Source organism: Xenopus laevis, chromosome 6S (assembly GCF_017654675.1).
Source record: "Xenopus laevis strain J_2021 chromosome 6S, Xenopus_laevis_v10.1, whole genome shotgun sequence".
NCBI classification, from domain to species: domain Eukaryota; kingdom Metazoa; phylum Chordata; class Amphibia; order Anura; family Pipidae; genus Xenopus; species Xenopus laevis.
The window spans coordinates 28,460,822-28,486,880 of NC_054382.1; the positions used below are offsets into that span (position 1 = coordinate 28,460,822).

The 26,059-nt window shown below is 37.4% G+C and overlaps 1 protein-coding gene across 1 annotated transcript in view; it reads left to right on the plus strand.

The window, feature by feature from the left end:
* Window positions 1-26,059, plus strand: part of LOC108719676 (adseverin) — an 86,181-nt gene that overhangs the window by 3,068 nt on the left and 57,054 nt on the right. The window contains exons 2-4 of the mRNA XM_041567490.1: window positions 6,932-7,086; window positions 9,035-9,196; window positions 21,888-22,037. Coding sequence (XP_041423424.1) covers window positions 6,932-7,086; window positions 9,035-9,196; window positions 21,888-22,037 — 467 coding nt within the window. The remainder of the gene's footprint in view (window positions 1-6,931; window positions 7,087-9,034; window positions 9,197-21,887; window positions 22,038-26,059) is intronic.

Consider the following 26,059-nt stretch of genomic DNA (forward strand, 5'->3'; position numbering starts at 1 on the left):
AATGTGAATATAAAGCATTAATATACATAGGGGCAGATTTATCAAGGGTCAAAGTGAATTTGAGGGAATTTTCAAAGTAAAAAAATGCGAAATTCGAAGTAATTTTTTGGATACTTCGACCATCGAATAGGATACTACGACTTCGAATTTACTTCGAATGCGATTCGAAGTAAAATAGTTTGAATATTCGAATATTCTATAATCGAAGTACTGTCTCTTTAAAAAAACTTTGACTTCAATGGTTTGCCAAATTAAACTTGCCGAAGTGCTATGTTAGCCTATGGGGACTTTCTAATGCATTCTTTAAAGTTTTTGGAAGTCAAAGTAAAATCCTTCGATCGATCGATATAATCGTTTGAATTGTTCGATTCGAACGATTTAATCGTTCCATCTTACTTCGATCGCAGGAACCCCAAATTCAATGAAAAAACGTTTACTTCGATTCTCAAAGTCGAAGTAGTTTAATTCGATGGTCGAATTTCGAAGTATTTTTAACTTAGAAATTCGACCCTTGATAAATCTGCCCCATAGTGTATATTGTCCCTTTAAAGGAGAACTAAAGCTTAACTAAAGAAGTAGCTAGAAATGTCTGACATTATGTTTTGGGCTTCTCTACCAGCCCAAGGCAACCACAGCCCTTTAGCAGTAAAGATCTGTGTCTTCAAAGATGCCCCAGTAGCCCCCCATCTTCTTTTCTGCTGATTCACTGCACATGCTCTGTGCTGCATTCACTTACTGAACATAGGGTCCCACTCACATTATAAAATACACTTAGGGGCATATTTATCAAGGGTCGAATTTCAAATTGAAAAAAATTCGAAATTTGAATTCAAAAAGACCAACGAAATTAAGTTGAAGTTTAATTTGGCCAAATAGGTCAGTTTTCGACCGAATAGGTACGTATTCAGCCAAATTTGAATCATACGAATCTAAGGAATAGCGCATTCGATCTAATTCGATATGAAGTTTTTCCCCCCAAAAAACTTTGATTTTTCAGTCTACCAATTGACTCTAAATAGGTTCTAGGAGGTCCCCCCATAGGCTAAAACACCAAAATTTAAAAAATTTTCAAATTCGAATTGAATTTGGAATATTCCCTAGTCGAGGTACACAAAATTAGCTCAAAATTTTAATTTTTTCAATCAAAAATTTACCTTGACGTTTGATAAATCAGCCCCATAGAATAGAAAAGTCACAATATAAGGCTGATTAGTAATTAATACAGATAATTACTACATGGCAGCACAGAAACCAGTGCAATTAGCATCAGAATTTAATAATCAGCCCTGTAGCATCAGCTTATATTACAGACAAACTTCATTTTCTGCTGGATAATTAGTGACGAACCCTAAGCTTAGCTTCTCAACAGCTGCTCAGAGCCCATTGAGAATGTGAGTGTCACAGACACTTTCCAAGATGGTGACCTCCTGTGACAAGTGTGAAGTCCTGGATCATTGCTGCTATTGACAAGCTGAAACTTTAGGCTGATACAATTAGTTCAGTATATAAAATATGGCATTTTTAGCCACATTCATTTTTAGGGTTTAGTTCTCCTTTAAAGGACCTCTGCCTCCTTCACATACTGTCACTAGAATAGCCAGGGAGGAGAAATTGAACACCGCTGCATGGATGGTCGCCCTTTCGCCATTTTAGAAGAGGAGCGGAAGTGGAGTTATGGTAAGTTATCTCTTAATAAAGGCTTTGCAATTTAAAAGTTTTATTTGCCTTGGTGTTAATTTTTCGTTCTATACTAACGAACTTTGAAAAAAAAAATGTAATGTTACTGGTCCTTTAACTTAGTATGTTATAAAATGTCAATTTCTAAGCCACTTTTCAGTGGGGCTTAATTTTTTAATACTTTTTTTAATTATTTGCCTTGTTTCTTCTTCTGACTCTTTCCAGCTTTCAAATGGGGGTCACTGACCCCATCTAAAAAAAAATGCTCTGTAAAGCTACATAATTATTGTTATTGTTACATTTATTACTCATCTTTCTATTCAGGCCTCTCCTATTCATATTCCAGTTTCTTATTCAAATCAATATACAGTTTCTTGGGTAATTTGGCCCCCAGCAACCAGATTTCTGTAATCTAGAGAATAAAAAGCTAAATAATTCCAAAAACACAAATAATAAAAATAAAAAGCAATTGCAAATTGTCTCAGAATACTCTATTGTCTACATCATACTAAATAAAATATTTCTTTCTGTGACAACACAATGCATGTTAAAGGGGTTATTCACCTTTAAATTAACTTTTCATATGATGTAGACAGTGATATTTTAAGACAATTTTCAATTGGCTTTAATTCTTTATCATTTGTGGTTTTTGCGTTATTTTGCTTTTTATTCAGCATAGAAGAGGACCTGAATAGAAACATGAGTAATAAAAATTAACAATAACAATACATTTGTAGCCTTGAAGAACATTTGTTTTTTAAATGGGATCAGTGACCCCCATTGGAAAGCTGGAGAGAATCAGAAGAAGAAGGCAAATAATTCAAAAACGATAAAAAAGAAATAATTAAGGGCAATTGAAAAGATGCTTAGAATTCTTAGATGCTTCATTCTTTAACATACTCAAAGGTAACTTAAAGGAGAACCAGCACTTTAAATCTGAGGTTGCATGAAAGAAGGGAAAATAATTCAGAACAATAATATTTTGTCTCAAAATACCACTGCCTATTATTTCATTTTACAACTTCCCTTTTAAGTTTGGGAAATAGTTGACATTTCAACTTAGGAAATGTTGATGGAAATTTTCCAGTCTTTGTTAATCTCTTAGATTGTTACTTTTTTAAAGACGTGACAAATCAGACAGGCATAAATAGCCAGTGATTTCAGTCATTGGGGGTTAAAATTTGGGTACCCTTGTAATTTTGCTAATTTGAATGCATGTAACTACTGAATACTGATTACTGGCATCACCAAATTGGTTGGATTAGCTCGTTAAGCCTTGAACTTCATAGGCAGGTGTGTCCAACCATGAGAAAAGGTATTTAGGGTGGCCAATTGCAAGTTGTGCTTCTGTTTGACTCTCCTCTGAAGAGTGACAGCATGGGATCCTCAAAGCAACTCTCAAAAGATCTGAAAACAAAGATTGTTCAGTATCATGATTTAGGGGAAGTCTACAAAAATCTATCTCAGAGGTTTAAACTGTCAGTTTCAACTGTAAGGAATGTAATCATGAAATGGAAGGCCACAGGCACAGTTGCTGTAAAACCCAGGACTGGCAGGCCAAGAAAAATACAGTAGCGGCATATGCAGAGGATTGTGATAATGGTTACAGACAACCCAAAGATCACCTCCAAAGACCTGCAAGAACATCTTGCTGCAGATGGTGTATCTGTACATCGTTCTACAATTCAGCGCAATTGCACAAAGGACATCAACCAGAGTTGCTTGTTGTATGCAAAAGCTCATTCAGACAAGCCACAGTCATTTTGGAACAAAGTGTTTGAACTGATAAGACAAACATGTAGATATTTGTTCATAAGAAAAAGCGATTTGCATGGCAGAAGAAGAACACCGCATTCCAAGAAAAACACCCGCTACCTACTGTCAAATTTGGTGGAGGTTCCATCATGCTGTGGGGCTGTGGGGCTAGTTCAGGGAATGAGCCCTTGTTAAAGTCAAGGGTTGGATGAATTCAGCCCATTATCAACAAATTATTCAGGATAATGTTCAAACATCAGTCACAAAGTTGAAGTTCCAACAAGACAATGACCCTAAACACACTTGGAAATCTACAAATGCGAGGAGAAGTACAATATTCTGGAATGGCCGTCACAGGGTTGATTTGAAGCAGGCTGTCCATGCTCGGCAGCCATCAAATTTAACTGAACTGGAGAGATTTTGTATGGACGAATGGTCAAACATACCACCATCCAGAATCCAGACACTCATCAAAGGCTATAGGAGGCATCTAGAGGCTGTTACATTTGCAAAAAGGGCTCAACTAAGTATTGATGTAATATCTCTGTTGGGGTGCCCAAGTTTATGCATCTCTCTAATTTTGTTATGATGCATATTACATATTTTCTTTTGATCCAATAAACTTTTTGTCACTGCTAAAATACTACTGTTTCCATAAGGCAAGTTATATATTAAAAGGAAGTTTCTACTTTGAAAGCTCAGCCAATGAGCACACACACAGAATATTTGCTTCCTTATTTTAAATGCCCATGATCTAGATTTTGATGTCAGATAATGAAACTGACTGTTTATTGTATGTGTTCCTGCTACAGAGTTAAATGTGATGATATTATAATATTATTAATTTAAAACTCACATATAATGTCTATATGTATATAAATATATATATTTACACCAGATTTTTACACCAGAGCAACTAGATCACTAACTGAGTAAAGAATCATTTTTTTCAAGACAAAGGGGCCGATTCACCAAGGGTCGAATATCGAGGTTTATTTAACCCTCGATATTCAACTGGGAATTAAAATCCTTCGACTTCGAATATCGAATTCCAAGGATTTTAGCGCAAATAGTTAGATCGTACGATCGAAGGAATATTCCTTCGATCGAACGATTAAATCCTTCGAATCGAACGATTCGAAGGATTTAAATCCAACGATCGAAGGAATATCCTTCGATCAAAAAAACTTAGGAAAGCCTATGGGGACCTTCCCCATAGGCTAACATTGAGTTCGGTAGCTTTTAGATGGCGAACTAGGGGGTCGAAGTTTTTTCTTAAAGAGACAGTACTTTGACTATTGAATGGTCGAATAGTCGAACGATTTTTAGTTTGAATCCTTCGATTCGAAGTCGTAGTCGAAGGTCGAAGTAGCCCATTCGATGGTCGAAGTAGCCCAAAAACACTTGAAATTCGAAGTTTTTTTTACTTTGAATCCTTCACTCGAAGTTAGTGAATCGGCCCCAAACTGTTCTACACAAATAGAATGTGTTGCAGGTAATAGATAAGGATTTAGAAAAGAAGGGTTATGGACCTGGAGAAGAGAGTTGACGGCAGGAATAAAGGCAGTAGTAAAGAAAGGGGGAGACTATGGGATTGGATGAAATAGAGAACAGTCTAAGAATCAGAAAGAAACAAACATCAGTGCCCTCCTTTTTTCTATTTTTGGACATAGCAAGTAACACAGAGGGGATTTTTATTAAAGTCCAAATGGTAAAAACTTGAAAAATTTTAGGGTTTTTTTTACTATAAAATTTAAATTGTTAGTGGGAAAAAAACCTCGAAATTTTTTAGATTTTTTTTATACCCCGAGGCTACAAAAAGTCCAAATCCGAAAATACTCCATCTTCAACCTGTCAAGGTCCTGTAGAAATCAATGGAAGAGGTCCTATTTGCAATTTGAAGATATTATTGTCTGTGCTGGGTTTTGTACAATAATCCGAACATTTGGGGCTTTTCTGCTAATTTCCCAAAAATTCGTATTTGTATCTGAAAAAGTCGCGTTTTTTGTGCAACAATCCGAAAAGGTCATGGTTTTTGTCAATCTGATTTTTCGGTGGTTTTTGAATGATAAATAAGGGTAAATCGTAGTTTGGTCAGGTTTTTCTTTATTAATCAATCAGAAAAATTTGGATTTTAGTAAATAACCCCTAGGGTTTTAGTACAGGTATGGGATCCATTACCGGGAAACCCATTTTCCAGAAAGGCAGTCTCCCATAGACCCCATTATAATTAAATAATCCAAATTTTTTTAATGATTTCCTTTGTCTCTGTAATAATAAAACAGTACCTTGTACTTGATCCAAACTAAGATATAATTAATCCTTATTAAAGGCAGAACAAGACTATTGGGTTTATTTCATGCTTATATGGTTTTCTAGTAGACAAGATATGAAGATCCAAATTATGAAAAGATCCGTTATCCTGAAAACTCCAGGTCCTGAGCATTCTGGATAACAGGTCCCATACCTGTGCAGGTATATGATCTGTTATCCAGAATGTTCGGGACCTGAGATTTTCTGGATAAGTGATCTGAATGTATTGATCGGGGAGGCACATTTATCAAAGGTCGACTTTTGAAATTGTATGAATGTTTTTAAACTCTAATATATTTGAATATACTCGAAATTCAATTGTGGGGTTATTCAATAAATAAAAATTGAATCTCTAATAGTCGCTCTAATTTTACTGACTCGAAAACTTGAATAGAATTTGACTAAACTGTTTAAGCGATGGGTTGTTGTTGCCTTAGGCAAGAGTCATATGGGTAACTCAAAGGTTAATTCTACAGGTTGGATGTATGAGCAAAACCATCAGCAATCCAGGGGGTGAAACTGCTGCTTATGAACATATTATTCTGTAAATGATAATAAACGTGGGACTAATACTGAGTGTCAAACTGGTTTCTTTGCTTTGTTTCTCCAGGCATCACAACAGGTCTTTTGTATTCTACATTCAATTGCTTATTTACAGTAGGCAGCATTTAGGTTGTGTAACATGCGGATATAAGTATAGTATGCCTGCTTTTAGTTATGACTATACTTTTTTAATCAATAACTTGTTTGTGGTTACTTGCGGAATGCATGCCGACAAATGCTTTCATGTCCCATTTATAAAACTTCATCATATTGAAAGAAGAAACTTTCTAAATGCCATAAATTAAAAATTCTGCATTGTTTCAGTTTATCTTCCCTATCCCTCTCTCTTCATTCTGTCTTCATGCAGGAGTTTGGTGTCAGATACTCAATGACAGTTGGATCCAATATATATATATATATATATATATATATATATATATATATATATATATATATATATATATATATATATATATATATATATATATATATATATATATATATATATATATATATATATATATATATATATATATATATATATATATATATATGCATGTTTTTTTACTTTTACTCTATTATGATTGAGTTATTGATAATGTCTGATATGATACATTGTCTGAGTGATTATTTTACATTGCAGGAAAGGAGTGTTCTCAAGATGAAAGTACTTCAGCAGCCATATTTAGTGTGCAGTTGGATGAATACCTGGGAGGAAAACCTGTGCAATACAGAGAGATTCAAGGCCATGAGTCGAGTGAATTTGTTGGCTACTTTAAAGGTGGAATAAAGTACAAGGTGATAATATATTAACTAAAAATATCTAAATAAATCCGCACATCTCATGTACATCTTTTGGCCTGCATTAATGGTTTATATCTTCTAAATAGATACCATGTTGATAGTTTATGAAAGGGGTGGTTCACCTTTTTCGGTTAACTCTTAGGTGGTTATTTATCAAAATCCAAACTTTTCCCCCTATTGAGCTAAACATTTTCACAAAGATTTCTTGTGCGGGAAAAGACTCGAAAAAATCTGAATCGTGCAATTTTTTCGGATTTCTCGCCGAAACCTGTGACTTTTTCGGATTTGAAACAAGAAACCAGGAAATCTTCCAATTATTGAACAAAACCCAGCACAGCTCAGGATATCTTAAAAAGTCCTCGGGACACCAGCCATTGACTTCTACATGAACTCGGCAGGTCTGAGTTGGAGTACTTTTTTTATTCAGACGTTTACTAAATCTCAAAATATGTGTGGTTTTTTTTTCTACGAAAAAAAAATAGTTTTTTACCTTTAAAAGTCCAGACAAGAAAAAAACAGACTTTATTAAATAACCCCTTAGTATGCTATAGAATGGCTCATTCTAAGCAACTTTTCAATTGGCCTTCAATACAGCTTTCAAATGGGAGTCATTGGCCCCATACTGACCCCACATGGCCCACCTTACGCGTTTCATACCCTCCGGCACTTAGTCATAGATGTCTCACTTAGTCATAGGTGTCTCAGAGACACCTATGACTAAGTGCTGGAGGGTACGAAACGCATAAGGTGGGCCATATGGGGTCAGTATGTATCGTAAACTTTTTAAATTTTGAATACTAATAAATAATATTTTTTACTGAAAACAAGCCTTGGGATATATATCTTTTGATATAAATAATTTTGTGTGTTGAGTGCCCTTGGAACCAGGGCTTGTCACTCTGGCTATTTCTATAGATATACGGAAATCAGGTGTATGGACTCCCAGTTACAAAATGATTTACTCTCCTATTCATATTCCAGTCTCTTATTCAAATCAATGCAGAGTAGCTCGGGTAATTTGGCTCCTAGCAATCAGATTGATGAAACTGGCAAACTGGAGAGCTGTTGAATAAAAAGCTAAATGACTCAAAAACTACAATAAATTAAAAAATGAAAACCAATTGCAAATTGTTTTAGAATATCACTCTCTACATCGTACTAAAATGTAGTATGAACAATCCCTTTAATGCAAAGTGTGCAAGTACTGTGCTAAAGTGTTCTGAAGCAATGCTTTGAAAATAATAATATAAAGCAGGGTGCAAACTGCAAAAAAAATGGTCGCTGTCTGCCATGTTTTGTTCACTTTGTACTGTGCCCTGCACATAGAAGAATTGGCACGGGTCTCTGTGTCCCCCATGTTAAATACAACATTACATATGTTTGGCAGAGCTATATTCATCTTCTAACTCAAACGTCAATTAGACAAGCAACCTAGGGGGCTCCAGCAGTGATCATAGGTCCCCCTTGCTCCCACCATAGCAATGACGACACTGCAGAGTGCAGCCAGATCCCAGACAGACATGCTCTATGAATGAGCACTAAGGGCTATACCATATGTGCCCCATAGTCTTCTTGCTCTTCTGTCTATGCTCTATGTAAATCCGGGAAAAAAATTGTTGCAAAAGTAAAAAATTTAATTTATTAGGTCAGACAACAGGCAATGTTTCAAGGCTCACTCTCGCCCGTTCTCAAGCCTGGCTCAGGCTTGAGAAAGGGCGAGAATGAGTCCCAAAACGTTGCCTGTAACAAACAGAGCAATGAAGATAAAGCTATAACAATATGCTTACTGAAAGTAGTTGTTCACGGTCCAAACACTTCAGTTCAGTTGTGTGCACAACTAAGGAGGTGGTTTCAGTTTAGCAAGATGTCTTTTGGAGATGCTAAATCTATTGGATGTACCAGTAGATACAAATGGTGTTTTTTTTTTTCTTTCCCCCCTAAGGCTGGTGGAGTTGCATCTGGATTCCACCATGTTGTTACTAATGAACTTGGTGCACAACGACTTCTCCATATTAAGGGAAGGCGAGTGGTCAGAGCTACAGAGGTGCCGCTTAGCTGGTCCAGCTTTAACAGTGGTGACTGCTTTATCATCGACCATGCAGCTGTAAGTAGAATAACCGTCATTTTATGTTATAGTAAACAGTAGACCCTAATAGCATTGTATTTGCCTGTGTTTATGCTTATATATTAAGGGTATATCAATTCCCCTTTTAAATAGAGAAGTACAGCATCAATCCAAAAATTCTTTAGGATAATGGCACATGGATCTCTTTCTTGTGGTGTTTATACAGTTCACCAGTGGAGAAAATCTGCTCATTTATTTGCACCCCTCAAGGGAGCTGCAAAATGGACCTGTGTGCCATTAGCCTAAATCTCACAGTACAAACATCATAGTGTTTTGATGCTTTGGAGATTGTTGTTGAATGACAATGATCCTTACAGGATCAAAATGCATTGATGTTTGTACTATATAATTAAAAGATTTAGGGACTAATACAGTGCTTCTCCTTGAGTGCTTTCTTAAAAGTGAATATGTAATATGTTATTAGTTCCCTGGGAATTGTCTCCTGGTTATTGAGTGAAGGTGCTTGGAACTGCTTATATCTATATGCAGGGCCGCCATCAGGGGGGGCATAGGGGGTACGAGTGTACCGGGCCCAGGCCTGAAGGGGGCGCAGCAGTGCTGAACTTTTGAAAGAGCCAGGCCCCCCTTGACAGCGCCAAAGCCTTGCCGCCTCCTTCTGAAATCCTGAATGCGTTAGTCCTGAAAAGCTGAAGTCTTGAATGTTTAAGTCCCGAAACAGCCGAAGTTCCAAAGCGGCGAAAAGACCCAAAACCACGAAAACTGCTGAAATTGAAGTCCTGAAGTGGAGAAAAGACCCAAAGTCACGAAAGGAGGCAAAGTTGAAGTCCTGAAGCCACGAGTTCAATTCCTCTGAATACCAATGTATTATTTTAATACTCTATAGGCCCATGCCACCAATGTTTTTTTTATAAATATGTTTTAGGGCACCAATTTTGTTTTAACTTCTAAGGGGGGCCCTGACACCAATGTTTTTTTTAAAAAAATATTCTTTGGGTCCCCAATTTTATTTTAACTTGTAAGGGGGGCCCTGGCGCCAATGTTTTTTTTTTTACCTATAGGGGGTGGCCTGGTCAACAATAGCTTTTTATAACGTGTGTGTGGGGGGTTAACTTTTTTAGTGCTGATGTCTGTGTGGTCTTTTAACTGTGATGTAGAGTGGGCGGTATCTGGGATGGTGCTTGTGGGTCGGGTGGGCCCTGGGCCCTGAAAATTTTGTTGTATAGGGTCCCGTGATTTCTAATGGCAGCCCTGTCTATATGTACAGTGTATAGTTGGAGAGCGCTGCTTTATGTTACACATTTAATCTCTGACTGCTAAATTAGTTACGGTAATGAAAAAAGGTGCAAGTAACATAACCATAAGCAATAATAATAATTTACTAGGTGATTGCCGCTAGTCATGGTCAGCAAATAGCACATGGAGAGCAATGAGTATGATCCAACAGCATTAGAATATGCAGAATATTTCCTCTGCGTATGTGTATGACTGTGTGCGTCATGTTATGGGGAAGCCAATTTATTAACAGTGGCAGAAAACATAGATCATATGATACCAGAATTATTTGCTTTACCATTTGCCATCTCCTATGAGAATTCTCCTTCATTCAGATCTCTTTATTGAATGAGCATGAGAGGGCAATATCAGTAATAATCCTTACAATCTACTGTATATTCCCTTAGTTTTCTTATAGGTTGCGTATGCAAAAACAAGCTTTTGCTCCACGTTTACATAAGAGAGAGCAATGTGCAAAAAAACAGTGCCTTGTTTGCACTCCCTTGATAATACACAAAGGGGGGTTATAAAATAGACTGATAGTAAAGTGCTTGTAGCTAACCTGTCTGTGAAACCTTTCAGTTTCATTCAATATTACTGGGAAAATCTGCACTTGGCCAGTAAAACACAACAACCAATAACATTAGCTTTGGTGCAAATCTGACCAGTGCTGGTAAATGATACTGAGTGGCTGCTGAGCCAGAGATACAGAAGTGTATGGATATAAAGCACATTTACATTTATATGTGTCAATAAAAAGATACACTGGTCAAAGCATTCGCTAACGACAGATAACTGCAATCATATGACACCTTATCAGATTTTGTTGTTTGCTTTATCATCTAACATCCTGCATGAGACTTCTGCTTGAGCACAAGAACAAGCTACTTGATCTGAATTTTACTTGCAAGCACTATATCCTTGCTTTAGGCTGGGTTCACAAAACTATACACGGGATGGATCCAGCCTGGTACTGGGTTATGGGCAGGCATTCCTAATGTGCCATGCAATCCACAGTACAGATATCTCAAAATTAGGGGCCCCATTTTAAGAAAAAAAAATAAAAAGTTTGTAAAAATGATTTCCTTTTCCCCTGTAAAATATAATTAATCCTAATTGGAAGCAAAACAATCCTACAGGTGTGAGATCAATTAGAATGGGATTGGTTGAAGTAAGTACACTGGGAGTGCATAATGTCCCATGCAATCCACAGTACAGGTATAGGATCTGTTACCTGGCAACCCATTATCCAGAAAGTTCCAAAATACGCGAAGACCATCTCCCATAGACTCCATTATAACTCCAGATAACGAGAATGTTTAAAAATGATTTCCTTTTTCTGTGTAATAATAAAACAGTAGCTTGTACTTGATGTTAAATAAGATCTAATTAATCCTTATTGGAAGAAAAACAAGCCTATTGAGTTTATTCAGTATTTAAACATTTTTTTGTAGACTTTAAGTATGGAGACCCAAATTGTGGAAAGATCCCTTGGGGCAAATTTACTAACTTACGAAAATTCGCCAGCGGCGGCTTGGCTCACAGCGCCACATTTCTCCAGGCGTAGATTCACCAGGACAACACATATTCACTAAAATCGAAGTTGCATCCAGGGCACCGAACGATTGCGAAGTAGCGCTATTGTTACTGCGCCAAGCAAAGTGATGTTGCACTAGCGTTGCCTAATTTGCATGCAGCGGGAAGTTAAAGTTGAATGGACGTATATGTTGCAGCAAATACATTACACTACACAAGCCCGGGAAACCTTAATAGAATAAAATAGAGTTGTTATATTGCCCTACACAGGATCCCAGTTTATGTGTTAGGAAATGTAGGGGGGAAGCCGGTTACACCAAAAAAAATTGACTATCTTTTGCAGCCTATCACCCTGAAAAAAGGAAGTCGTCAGCATTTTTTGGGACTTAGAACATTTTTCAACTATTTTTTGAGCAACTCCTATCTATTCTATTGAACTTTGTCTGGTCTAAAGTGGTGAAGGCAAGTCTGGCGCAAGAGGTAACGTTCAGTACTTACAATGGTGACTGGTATGTGGCCACAGTAGAAACACTGGTACCTGTATCATATACACAAAAACAGAGAACCATAGTCACTCTCCCATCACCATAGGCCTAAGTATATCCTTGCTAGTGCTGTGCACAAATGACTCTCCAAAAACACAAAGCCTCAAGCATATACATCAGGGTGTGGACTTGCCTTTAATAGAAGCCACAAACCAATGTCATAGAGAAGCACAACTCAGTCTCAAAAGGCGCAACTCAGAGTGAAATGTGCATATTTCTACTTTAACGGACATGTGACATAACCAGAACTTCCCTCTGGTTTTTGTAATGTTGTGTTGTAATGTTGGATTGTAGAAAGTTCTCTTTATCACCACTGCTCAAAAAAGCCCCTTTTGGATCAGATACATTAAGGAAACCATTCTGGGTATTCTTTGTAAAAGGCATAAAATATTGTAATCATTCTGAAACACTTGTGTAATAGGCCAATGTTGATACGTGTGTTTGCTACTAAATGTTTCCGTTCAGCTGATCTACAGATGGAGCAATATTCATGGGTGCAGCAAGTGCATGAAATGCTTTATTTAGTACAGTGAAACCTCAATTTTACACCCCCTGATTTTAAGTTTCCCCTCATTTTATATTGTTGTTTTGTGGTCCCACCTCTATATTATGCATAATACATTTCCCTGATTTTACATTTTCCTGGATTTTAAAACATTTTTTTCTGGTCCCCTGAAAAACGTAAAATGAGGGTTTTACTGTATTCATATTGCCAAATATTGTCATTGGCTGTATTAAGTACTGAAATACTGTCTGAAATAAAGTACTGTCTCTTCCATATATACCTTGTCCTACTGCAGCTTTCTAGCAACCCATTTCTCATCCATGAACGACTCCCTTTCAGATTCTCCTCCTGTTCTGCTCCATAGTTTCCCACTTTAACTTCTCCCTCTTTATCTTCTTCTGTTTCCACTTTCTATCCGACTCCTTTACAGTTTGTCATTAAATGAGAATACAGAAAAGAATGACTGAAATTGGCTGTGGAGAAGAGTTATGAAATTAGTATCACACAGTGTTTGTGTCTGTGTGTATGGCAGATATATATACAACAGAGAAATGTATTATAACACTGTGAATAGCAACAGGACTCCCAGCAGTAAGCCTTAAAGGAGTTGTTTGCCTTTAAATTAGCTTTTAGTATGATGTAGAGAGTGATGTTCTGCGACAATCTGCAATTGGTTTTCATTTTTTATTATTTGTGGTTTCTGTTTATTTTTATTCAGCTTTTTATTCAGCAGCTCCCCACTTTTCAATTTCAGCAATTAGGTTGCTAGGGTCTATATTACCTTGGCAACTGTGGACTGATTTGAAAAAGAGACTGGAATATGAATAGGAGAAGTAATGAATAGAAAGATAAGTAATGAAGAGTACCAATAACAATACATTCATAGCCTTACAGAGCATTTTTTTTTTTTTAGATGGAGTCAGTGACCCCCATTTAAAAGCAGGAAATAGTGAGAAGGCAAATAATTTAAAAAGTATGAAGACCAATTGAAAAGTTGTTTCGAATTCTTATCAACCATTAATAGCATATTAAAAGTTAAGCTAATGGTGAACCACCCCTTTAAGCACAGTCAGTGTTGAATCTGCAATTCCTAACACTAATCTTTCTGGCACCTCTTGTGTCTCTATGTGAAAACTTTTCCAAAACAAAGGTATTATGTTACCTCCAGGTCCCCAATCGATTTTGAAATACATAATCATTTTTTCTTGTGTTTTGTACTTTTTTTTTTACTCATTATGCAACACAAAAATGTTCATAGTGCAAAGATTTGGCCTCACTCGCTCTCCCAGTGGATGAAAGACAACAGTGCTTCCAAAGTTTTCAGGGAATGGAAAGGATCATGGCAAAAATAAATGCCCAAACACTGGCCATTATAATATGATAATATATATTAATAATTTAAATTCATCATCATCATTGTCATGTATTTATATAGCATCAGCAAGTGCATACCTCCAACTGTCCCGTATTTTGCGGGACAGTCCCGATTTTGACAGCTCAAGCAGCAGTCCCGGATTGTTCCTGAAATGTCCCAACTTTCTCTTTGATCTCCTGCACTGAACGGCCAGAAAAAGATACAAAGTTTCTAAAACATAATTGGCTTTTGGCAGAGAGCCCAGAATACATGGCAGGGGCACTTACATACATTTGTAACAATTTAAGATAAGCAAAGAAACAACTGTAACAATTTAAGATCAGCAATTCAATTGGGGAACTGTGACTTGCAGCTTAAAGGACATTTCACCTTCATTGGCAAAACTGTAATGACACATAAAAACCACATAAATGTGTTCAAACTTTCATAACCTGACAAATTTTGTAAAATGAACACGGTAATAGGAGGGTGTGACCGCAAAAATGGGCGTGGTCAAAAACCGTTTTCTACGCTCCGCTCTGAAAATCTTTTTGTCCCTCTTTTCTATTTCCAAAATGTTGGGAGGTGATACACTAATTTATAACAAACAGGGGTCTTAATTTAGCAAGCAAGGGTTACAGGTTACAATGAGATTAGAGGACCCTGAGCTATATGTTTTTATTTATTTATTTTATTTATTTTGCACAATGTTCTGCTACACTTATGTATAAGGAATCAGTTCTGGTTAAACACCGGATTATTTTCTAGCTCTGGGGCAAACCTTAATGCTTTAAAAAAAAAAATAATAAACTAAGTAAACATATAGTTACAGTTGTGTACTTAAAGGTAGAAGCACACAGTGCAACTCAGGTCATGTTCTGTGTTTCTCATAAAAATGGAAGGCCTAAAATTGAGAAGCTAGTTGGGAAGGGTCAAAACTTTAACAATATACTCCTCCAACCTGGAGAGATTAATTAAGCAACAGGTGAAGGACAGAACAGGTGAACAACAGGGTTGGTCAGGGATAGTCACATGGGACACACCTGTAGGGTATTAATTGTAAGCCTGCAGGGCTAGAGTCTCACCTGCTAGGGAATGGTTTTAAGACACTCCCACCCACTCAAAAGATATGAAAAAAAAAAAATAAGTATTGTCGCAACTTGGAGAGGCTTGTTTAATTTCAAGTTATGGTTAAGAAAATGATTGCTCCTGGCCAAGCATCAAGGCGTAGCCAAGAGAAAATAAATATAGGCGGCAGAAAGTTTTAGTACTCCGTTGCTGGCTAGGTGCCTATTTTTTGTTATATATAAAAAACAAACTGCCGCCACATTATCCACCCAGTCTCCGTGTCTTTATCATATAAAACAATTGTTTTTGCCATATCCAGCTTACTGATCCCATGCTGCTGTTACCAGATAGTGTTCCAGTAATGGGAAACATAAATCCGAAAAACGTAGATCCCCAGAACCTCCAAAGCACTGATGGGATGCTGTGAGCTGTAGTCATAATCTGTAAATCAGTCAGTAGATTGTGTCATGCCTGCTGCTGGGCTGATATGTTCTAAAGAATCCTCTGAGGAAGTTACAGTTGTTTCATGCCCCAGTAAACAAATAGTCTTGTGGTTGGAGACGATGTTATACTTGAAGAATTTCTATCACAGGGAACTGTAACTTTCACAAGCTCACGCTATGAGTATTGCTCCATTATTTGTGTGACAATATGCTTTGAACAAAAAGGAGGGAGCTCACATTTACAAAACCAATTCTTTTCAAATGATATACCACAAATAATATATTTTTTTAGCTATTTCCTATTGTTTTAGCATCTTTCTAAATGCTACATTTTAAAAATGAATTAAATATCTCATGCAGAATGGTGTGAGTTAGGTTGGTGACTTTCAACGCTGTTATAGGTTCTATACGTTTCTAGAAAGTCAGGGACCTGGCTTACTGAGCTACTACTGGGGAACGTTTACATTTGGGGGCAGATTTATCAAGGGTCGAAGTGAATTCGAGGGAAATTTAGAAGAAAAAAAATTCGAAATTCAAAGTCATTTTTTGGATACTTCGACCATCGAATAGGATACTACGACTTTGAATTAACTTCGACTTTGATTCGAAGTAAAAATCATTAGACTATTCGATAATCAAAGTACTGTCTCTTTAAAAAAACTTCGACTTCAATACTTCGCCAACTTAAACCTGCCGATGTGCTATGTTAGCCTATGGCAGGGATTCCCAACCTTTAGAACCCGTGAGCAACATTCCGAAGTAAAAGGAGCTGGGGATCAACACAAGCATGAAAAATGTTCCTGGGTGCCAAAATAATGGATGTGATTTGCCATTTAGTAGCCCCATGTGGATTGTCAACCTATATTGAGGCTCTAGTTTGGCAGTGCACCTGGTTTTTATTCAGCCAAAACTTGCCTCCAAGCCTGGAATTCAAAAATAAGCACTTGCTCTGAGGCCACTGGGAGCAACAACCAAGGGGTTGGAGAGCAACATGTTGCTCACGAGCTACTGGTTGGGGATCACTGGCCTATGGGGACCTTCGAAGTACGATCGGAGTATGATCGGAGTACGATCGTACGATGCAAAAAATCCTACGAATTCTACTTCAAATTTCTTAGTATTCAATTCGAAGGTCGAATTTCCAAGTATTTTCGAATTTGAAATTCGACCCTTGATAAATCTGGCCCTTAATTTTCAAACTAAAATTTTGGAAAAACAGTAAACAATATCAGAAAAGGTCATTATTTGTGGTGTACCATTAGGGAGTAGCAGAGAATACGAGCCACAACGTCAAGCGTTTGACAGTACAACTGGTTTTTTATGCAACCAAAAATTGCCTCCAAGCCAGAAATTAAAAAAGAAGCACCTGCTTTGAGGCCACTGAGAGCAACATCAAGGGGTTGTGAGCAACTGGTTGGCAATTACTGACTAAGGGACAGAATTTAGAGTTCATGGGAGTTTGTGAAAATTAATAAAAAAAATCCAAAAAAACTTGAAGGCTGCAAACAAGTTCAAATTGATCCCAGAACGTCCCCCATAGGCTAAAACAGCAATTCGGCAGGTTTAAGGTGGCGAATAGTCGAATTCAAATTCCTAAAGGGCCAGTACATGATAAATTTTGAAAATCGAATTAGAATTTTTTTAAAAACTGAAATCGAACGTTAACTATTCCCTAGTCGAATGACACTAAGGGGCATATTTATCATGGGTCAAATTTCGAATTGAAAAATACTTCGAAATTCAAATTTAAAAAGACCAACTGAAATTAAGTCAAAGGTTTTTTTTTGGTTGAATAGGTCAGTTTTCGATCGAATAGGTCCATATTCGGCCGAATTCAAATCGTACAAATTGAAGGAATACCGCATTTGATCGAATTCGATTCAAAGTTTTTCCCAAGATAGGTTTTAGGAGGTCCCCCATAGGCTAAAACAGCAATTCAGCAGGTTTTAGATGGGCGACGTCGAATTTTTAAAGAGACAGTACATAAATTTCAATATTCAAATTTTTGAATTTCTATCGAATTTGGACTATTCCCTAGTCGAAGTACACAAAAATTAGCTTGATATTCAAATTTTTTTCATTCAAAAATTCACCTCGACCTTTGATAAATTTGCCCCTAAAAAAGACTTCGAAAATTTGAATTTTCAATTCGACCCTTGATAAATCTGCCCCTTAGAGGAGGAGAAACCAGACTTAGTTTTAGTCTCTGGAAAAGGAAGGGCTGTTCTACTCATATCTGGAAGTCAACAGAAATTAACACTGAAACCACAGCAAACGATCCATAAAATAGGGAAAAGCAAAAACATAGCAATGCAGTAGAACTTGGAAAGAAGTTCAGGAAGAAGAATGCAGTTAGGTTTTAGTTAGAACTCCACAGTTTTATAGCAGTAATTAAGATTCTTTCAAGACAAACAGGTGGTGAAATTCGCAACTGGAAGACTCCCAAAGAAAGCCAAGGCATTTTGTGGTGCTAAAGCATTGTTTTTGTTGGCTTGCTTAACTTGTTTTTCTTGTAATTTCAGTAAACAGACATAGAAATCAACATGTTTTATGCCTCAGTCTTGTTCAAATAGAAAAAAACTCACCACGGAGTATAATCACAGATTGCTGGCTTTGGCTTATGTCAGACATGAATATTAGAAGGTGCTAGTTACCTATACAAATAATGTCACATCAAATGAAGTCTTTAAGGGTCGGGGCACATGGGCAGATTCAGGGGGGATTAGTTGCCAGGAGACAAATCTCCTCTTTTTCGGGGGGGACTAATCTCCCCGATTTGCCTTCCGCCGGCTAAAATGGAAATTGCCTGGGGGCAAGCACTCTGAGTACTTCATTTTCCGAAGTCGCCTGTAATTGCCTCACGAGGAAACTTCGGGCGACTTCTGAAAGAAGCGTTCCGAGTGCCTGCCCCCAGGCTATTTTCATTTTAGCTGTTGGAAGGCAGTGGAAGGCAGATCGGGGAGATTAGTCGCCCTGAAGAAGAGGAGATTTGTCCTGTCCCCAAATCTGCCCATGTTCCCCCGACCCTTAAACCTGATTAATTATGATTTCTTTATCTGTAATTCATTGCTGTTTATTACTCTAGTCACACTCAGGTGAGCGAGTGACACTGAACAGCACTGATTTGTGTGTAAGTGGCATGAATTAAAGTCATATTGTTTCTTCTAGGCACATTGCATTTAGCTATTGTGGTGTTCATGCAAATGGCCTGTAGATGTCACTGTGCTCATACTTATACTGTGCATACTTCCTGGTAGCTTAAAAGTGAAAGTTTCTGTTGTGTAATGCCTGCATGACTCTGCTAATAAAGCACTGTTATACTCTCATCCTCGGCTACCCAAAACATAATAGCTATTTTTCTTGAGTCCCACACATTTTATTTATACATCATTAAAGAGGAGCTATTATGAAAATGTAATATAAGTTTCAGCATACTAAAATAAACTTTATTAATACAATCAATAAAAAATTATGTACCATTTCTAAAATAATCAAGTTTATTTTTCCTCTCTCGGCATCTGTTTCTCTTCATTTTGTCTTCATGCAGCAGTTGGGTGTCAGATAATCATTGAAAGTTAGATCCAATATATCTTACAAGAGGGGCTCCTTTTGCCTAGAAGATATATTACAGCTCACTATTAAAATCGCCAGAAATCCTGTCTCTCTACATGCAGGATTTGTGCAAAAGGCAGTTATTTTGTTAGATTTTGTTTGTACTGGAAGATTTGAGTGAGCTCTACTTCATCTGCTAGGAAAGGAAGCCCCCCTATAAGATATATTGGATCTTTCAATGAATATCTTACACCCAACTGCTGCATGAAGACAGAATGAAGAGAAACTGATTCTGAGAGAGGAATAGTGACGATGAACTTGATTATTTCAGAAACAATGCAGAATATTTAATTGATTGTATTTAGAAAGTTTCTTATTTCAGTATGAGGAAGCGTATATTAAAGTTTAATTTTCACGATAGTTCCCCTTTGAAGGGACCAGAGGTACAGCTCTAGGCAAACAGAGCTTAAATTGTTATGCGAACAGGGGCAGTGCTGCCTTCAGCTGGAACATCTGTGGTCAAAATGCTCCTAGCTACCTGTCACCACTCCCATAATAATCAATGGGAATCTAATGCAGCCCCAACATTTCACATAGATCTGACAGGTCAACATCTGCTCAGAAAAATGAACTTGAACAATTGTGAGCAGAGTTCCACCTGTGACTGCTATATGTGCTTAAGGCATTATATTTGCAATTCATTCCTATGAGTAGAGGTGACGGGTTAGACAGGGACGTTTTGACCATCACTAGTTTCCACCAGAACTGTCCCATGTGATATTAACCTTCTAAATGGGGTAGCTTTTCCAGGAAAGAGGGACCCAAAAACCAAGTCTGCTGCTCCCAATTGACATCAGTGAGGTCTGTCTGAAACCTCCAGTTTTGCTGGTTCCCTGTCTGAAAATGCTCAAATATTTTTGTTGTGTTTCTACAGTGTGTCACTAATAATCTAGACACCATTTATATCTGTGCTCAGTGCTTTCAGTTCCTTTTTTCTATGATAATATACTTAACTTCCTCTTTCAAACCACCTACAAATTTAGTGGTTTTTGACCACTTTTTGATATAGCAGGAGAAGGTGCTATACCGAGCAATCTCTGAGTAGCTTCTTGGTATAATATAGTTGCTCTGTTTAGTCAATGATTGTCCTGCCCTTCAGAGCATGGACTGATTAAGGGCCATATGGGCAGAAGAGTAATCCAGTCAGGAGCACCAAGCTCAGTGATAACAAAATTAAACTTATGTTCAGTGGCCAGTCATTTAGGATTAAGAGGAAAACATTTGTCTTATTATTGTAAACAAGAAAAATTGACCCTAGGAAGCTCTATGCCCTGTTGACATGCCCCCATTACCCTTGAAGCTTTCACAACTATTGAACTGAAAATTAGCAGTAAATTCAAGGAAATGTGAACATGCGTATTGTTTACTGGTGATTTGGAAACATCACCAAAATTATACAAGAATCTATTCGGCAGTATGGGGTAGAGTGGAAGTCACTATAATATGGGAAGGGAAATGATTGATCTAGTGGACAGGGTAATTGCTGGTGCAGTATGGGGAGATTGACTGCTGCTGTTAAAATAAAGGCCAATGTATGATTACAGGCAAGGGGGCTCATTTTGGCTCAAAAATGATCAATTGCAGTTTTACTCTATAAACGATCCACTCAAGAACAGGAAGACGAGAGACAAAGCAAATGAGACACTTGTAGAGAAATTAGAGAAAAGACACCCCTTCTGTTCATGCAGTGCTGCTGGTGTAAAGGTCAAAGGCAAGAGTGAGGTTGTTACTGGCCAAGGAAACTGCTTTTGACCAAAGTTTGCCCTCAAGTGGAGCAAGAATTAAACCCATTTATTAAAGGGGACCTGTCACCCTAAAAAATTAATTCTAAATTCTTTTCTATAATGTTAGTTGAGCACTATATTTATTTTTTAAATGCTGTTTCCTTCAGTCTTGGAATTACACAATCACAGGTACTGTGACTTGGCACTTACACAGGTACTTGTGCCACTTTGTCCTTACGCTGTATAGTGATATGATTCTTATCCATGTATTCTATTCTGTTGATGGCAGTCAAGTCCGGACTGAGAATTAAATTAGGCCCTGGCATTTCAGGTACACAGAGGCCCACTCAGCCCACATAGAGGCCCAAACTGCCCCACCAGCCCACTAAATACTGACTTTCTATGGGACCTTATAGCAGCCCCTCTGGCATTTGCCAGAACCCAAGGATTGCCAGTCCGGGCCTGGTGGCAGTCCTGCTCTTTCACTGGAGGGGTGAAGGGCTTTATTGTAGAAGGATGGCCTGGTCTCCAGTTTCTTTCAAATATTTAGCATTAATACGGCATATAAGGCTGCTTGAAAATTGTTATTGAACATGGCATTGCAGGACAATATCTGCCAAAAATGATTTGTCTCCATTTGTCTGTTGCAGGTAATTTTTCAGTGGTGTGGATCTGGATGCAACAAATTTGAACGCATCAAAGCTGCACAAGTTGCTCATGGAATCCGTGATAACGAAAAAAATGGAAGGGCTCAAGTCATAGTAGTAGAAGAAGGAACCGAACCACATGAACTCAAAAAGGTATTTTTATTCTCTGGCTACACGGCAACATGGTTAGATTGACCAATACGGCTGTCCAAATGCTTAGCAAAATAGCCACGGAACAGCCTGTTTACACAGAGGACTGAATGGGAGGCATTGGAAGATCAGGGCCAATACTTGGGCTGTGATAGTTATTTAGTTTGGCTGAAATACCACCTGTAAGGTGCTTTAGTTTGAGCTCACAATGTACAATGAGATGTATGTGTATGTATGCAGATATCTTGCAGAAGCAACAGTCCCTATGTCCTTTTTGGTAGGTGACAGTTGACTGAAAAGGGTCCATCACATGCTAAAATCTGTAGGGATTCACATACTTGCTGCATATGCCAATATGTATTTAAAATGCATCAAATGAATCTGTACCACCAATCTCAGAGAAAATCAGCATAATACTATTAAAACAGGATTTTAAAAAGGGGGTAATTATGGTTTCATTTCTGTTTACTACTCTAGTCACACTCATGTGATTATGAGTCTGAATTTTGAATGTGATTTCTTACTAACAGAGCAAGTGACCCTGAACGGCACTGATTTGTATGTAGGTGGCATGAATTAAAGGCACAGGAAACAATGAGTCTTTATTTAGCTATTTTTCTTGCGCCCACACATTTTATTTATGCATCTCATGAACATCATTAAAGGAACCAGAGGTAGAGTTCAAGGCAAACAGAGCTGAAATTGTGCAAATTGTGCAAACAGGGGTGGTTCCCGGAGCCATTACAGGTGAAAATATTTGCTTAATTAATGTTTGCTTTTGTGAATGCCATCTGTCTACTGTAAAAAGATAACATTATCCAGGAATAAGGGCATAGTTAAAATATATCTCATGCCCAATGCTGGTGATATGTCATTATATATATATATATATATATATATATATATAGATAGATAGATATAGATATAGATATATATATAGATATATATAATATTTATTTTAGCTGCCGAAGTAGGGGGTCGAAGTTTTTTTTAAAGAGACAGTACTTCGACTATCGAATGGTCGAATAGTCGAACGATTTTTACTTCGAATCTTTCGATTCGAAGTCGTAGTCGAAGGTCAAAGTAGCCCATTCAATGATCGAAGTAGCCCAAAAAAAACTTCGAAATTCGAAGTTTTTTAACTTCGAATCCTTCACTCGAAGGAAGTGAATCGGCCCCTAAGGGGCTGATTCACTAAGGGTCGAATATCGAGGGTTAATTAACCCTCGATATTCGACTAGGAATTAAAATCCTTCGACTTCGAATATCGAAGTCGAAGGATTTAGCGCAAATACTGCGATCGTACGATCGAAGGATTATTCCTTCGATCGGACGATTAAATCCTTCGAATCGAACGATTCAAAGGATTTTAATCCAACGATCGAAGGAATATCCTTCGATCAAAAAAACTTAGGAAAGCCTATGGGGACCTTCCCCATAGGCTAACATTGACTTCGGTAGCTTTTAGCTGCCGAAGTAGGGGGTCAAAGTTTTTTTTAAAGAGACAGTACTTCGACTATCGAATGGTCGAATAGTCAAATGATTTTTACTCCGAATCCTTCGATTCGAAGTCGTAGTCGAAGGTCGAAGTAGCCCAAAAAAAACTTCGAAATTCGAAGTTTTTTAACTTCGAATCCTTCACTCGAAGTTAGTGAATCGGCTCCTAAGTCTGCTAAAAAAATGTAAACATTAAATAAACCCAATAGGATTGTATGCCACCAATATGAATTCGTTACAGTATAGCTTAGCTGGGATCAAGTATAAGGTAAATACATTTAAAAAGTATTTGCTTAAAATGGAATTTATGGAAGATGGTCTGCCTCTTTTTCGCAGATTTTTGGATGACGGGTTTCCAGATAACAGATCCGATACCAATACCACTTTTAGGTGAGGTGGATTATAGTAAAATGATACAAAAATGGCTATGGAATCCATGGCAGGCTGATGACCATAAAAATCCCATAAAGGACAGCTCTGTTAAAGGTAGTCCTTATTAGTCACAAGGACTATGAGCAACATGGAGCAAATAATATGAATGCCTATGGGTCATTATAGAAAAGTTACATTATTTTTTTAAATTTATATTTCATAAGAAAGAATTTTTTTTTACTGGCTGTCCCTGTTCTGCATTGACACTACTTCTGTATAAAGATGGATTTGAAATAATTTTGTGCTTAACCACAGCCTCCACTTCCTTGACAGAGGTAGCTACAGTCTATGGTGCATGCATGATGTGCATAGGTCTCAGAGTTTCTTTTTAACTCATCGTTCTGTATTGAAGGATAATGTGGCACCAGATTATTCCAATTTCATTAAAAGCTAGAACTATAAGATTGGATTGGAAGTATAACAAGGTCACTTTCTCTATCTGATTTCTATTTTCTTTATCTGGAGAGCACAACTTCCACAGATGAAGCCTCAGCCTGCATTCCATTACACTACTTTTAATATTAAGTAAAATGAACCTGCTGAACCTCAGTGATACTGTCATAATCCAATTGAATCCAGAGACAACAAAGAGTTAGTCTGGATATAAACAACATACACTTGATAAAGAGCAAGATTTCGAAACATGTTGTGTTTTGAATAAAGCCACCTTTTGCAGCAGATTTTCCTACACCTGGAGTTAGTCTGGATTACCACCAAGTTTGTAGGCCTCAAATTACCTATGTAACTATCTGAACCCAAAGGGCTTCAATTATCCTCCATACTAGGGTACTATTGTTAGTATTTATAGTGGACTTTTTTTCTGGGAAAATAGTTACTTTTTTTTACTAGGTGTCATGTACTGAATCCATATTCCAACTGTCACAGAAATTTGTGGTGAATACAAGTCAAAGTAGTCCCATCTGCAGCGATATCACCAATTTACTAACAGGCATAGAGAACAATTCGCTTGTGAAAGAGACCATCACTATCGCAGTTTCGCTCCCTATCACCAGGCGAATTTTCGCTCAGGTCAACGAACGTTACTCCACAAATTAAAATAATTAAAGGGATACTGTCATGGGGAAAAAATTTTTTTTCAAAATGAATCAGTTAATAGTGCTACTCCAGCAGAATTCTACACTGAAATCCATTTCTCAAAAGAGCAAACAGATTTTTTTATATTCAATTTTGAAATCTGACATGGGGCTAGACATTTTGTCAATTTCCCAGCTGCCCCTGGTCATGTGACTTGTGCCTGCATTTTAGGAGAGAAATGCTTTCTGGCAGGCTGCTGTTTTTCCTTCTCAATGTAACTGAATGTGTCTCAGTGGGACCTGGGTTTTAACTATTGAGTGTTGTTCTTAGATCTACCAGGCAGTTGTTATGTTAGGGAGCTGCTATCTGGTTACCTTCCCATTGTTCTGTTGTTTGGCTGCTGGGGGGGAAAAGGGAGGGGGTGATATCACTCCAACTTGCAGTACAGCAGTAAAGAGTGATTGAAGTTTATCAGAGCACAAGTCACATGACTTGGGGCAGCTGGGAAATTGACAATATGTCTAGCCCCATGTGAGATTTCCAAATCCATTTTCTCTTTTGAGAAATGGATTTCAGAGCAGAATTCTGCTGGAGCAGCACTATTAACTAATTCATTTTGAAAAAAACATTTTTTCCCATGACAGTATACCGTTAAGATAAAATGAAGCTACATCCTCCTCAGATTTATGTCAGTGACATCATATCCTATATGCCGCATAAAAGTTAAAAAAAAAACTGGAGTTTTTTCATATTTTAAAGCGGGATTGCCTTCAAAAGTTTTAACTATTAAAGATATTTGTGTTAACACTTTTTTACAACTATTTGAGAGGCATGCCGCATTTGTCTTAGGGTGGGCTCGTGTCTAGGGCATTAGAGGATTTTTTTTTTTGTCTTTATTATGAACTTTAGACATTTTTAATAAAATTTTTAATAATACTGTATTAAGTGGCCATTTCAAGCATTTGCATCAACATCACCGATAAAGACATATATACGACCTATATATACCCGTCCTGTTCAAATTGACCTAAGCGTAAGAGTACTAACGCAGTTTCGCTAGG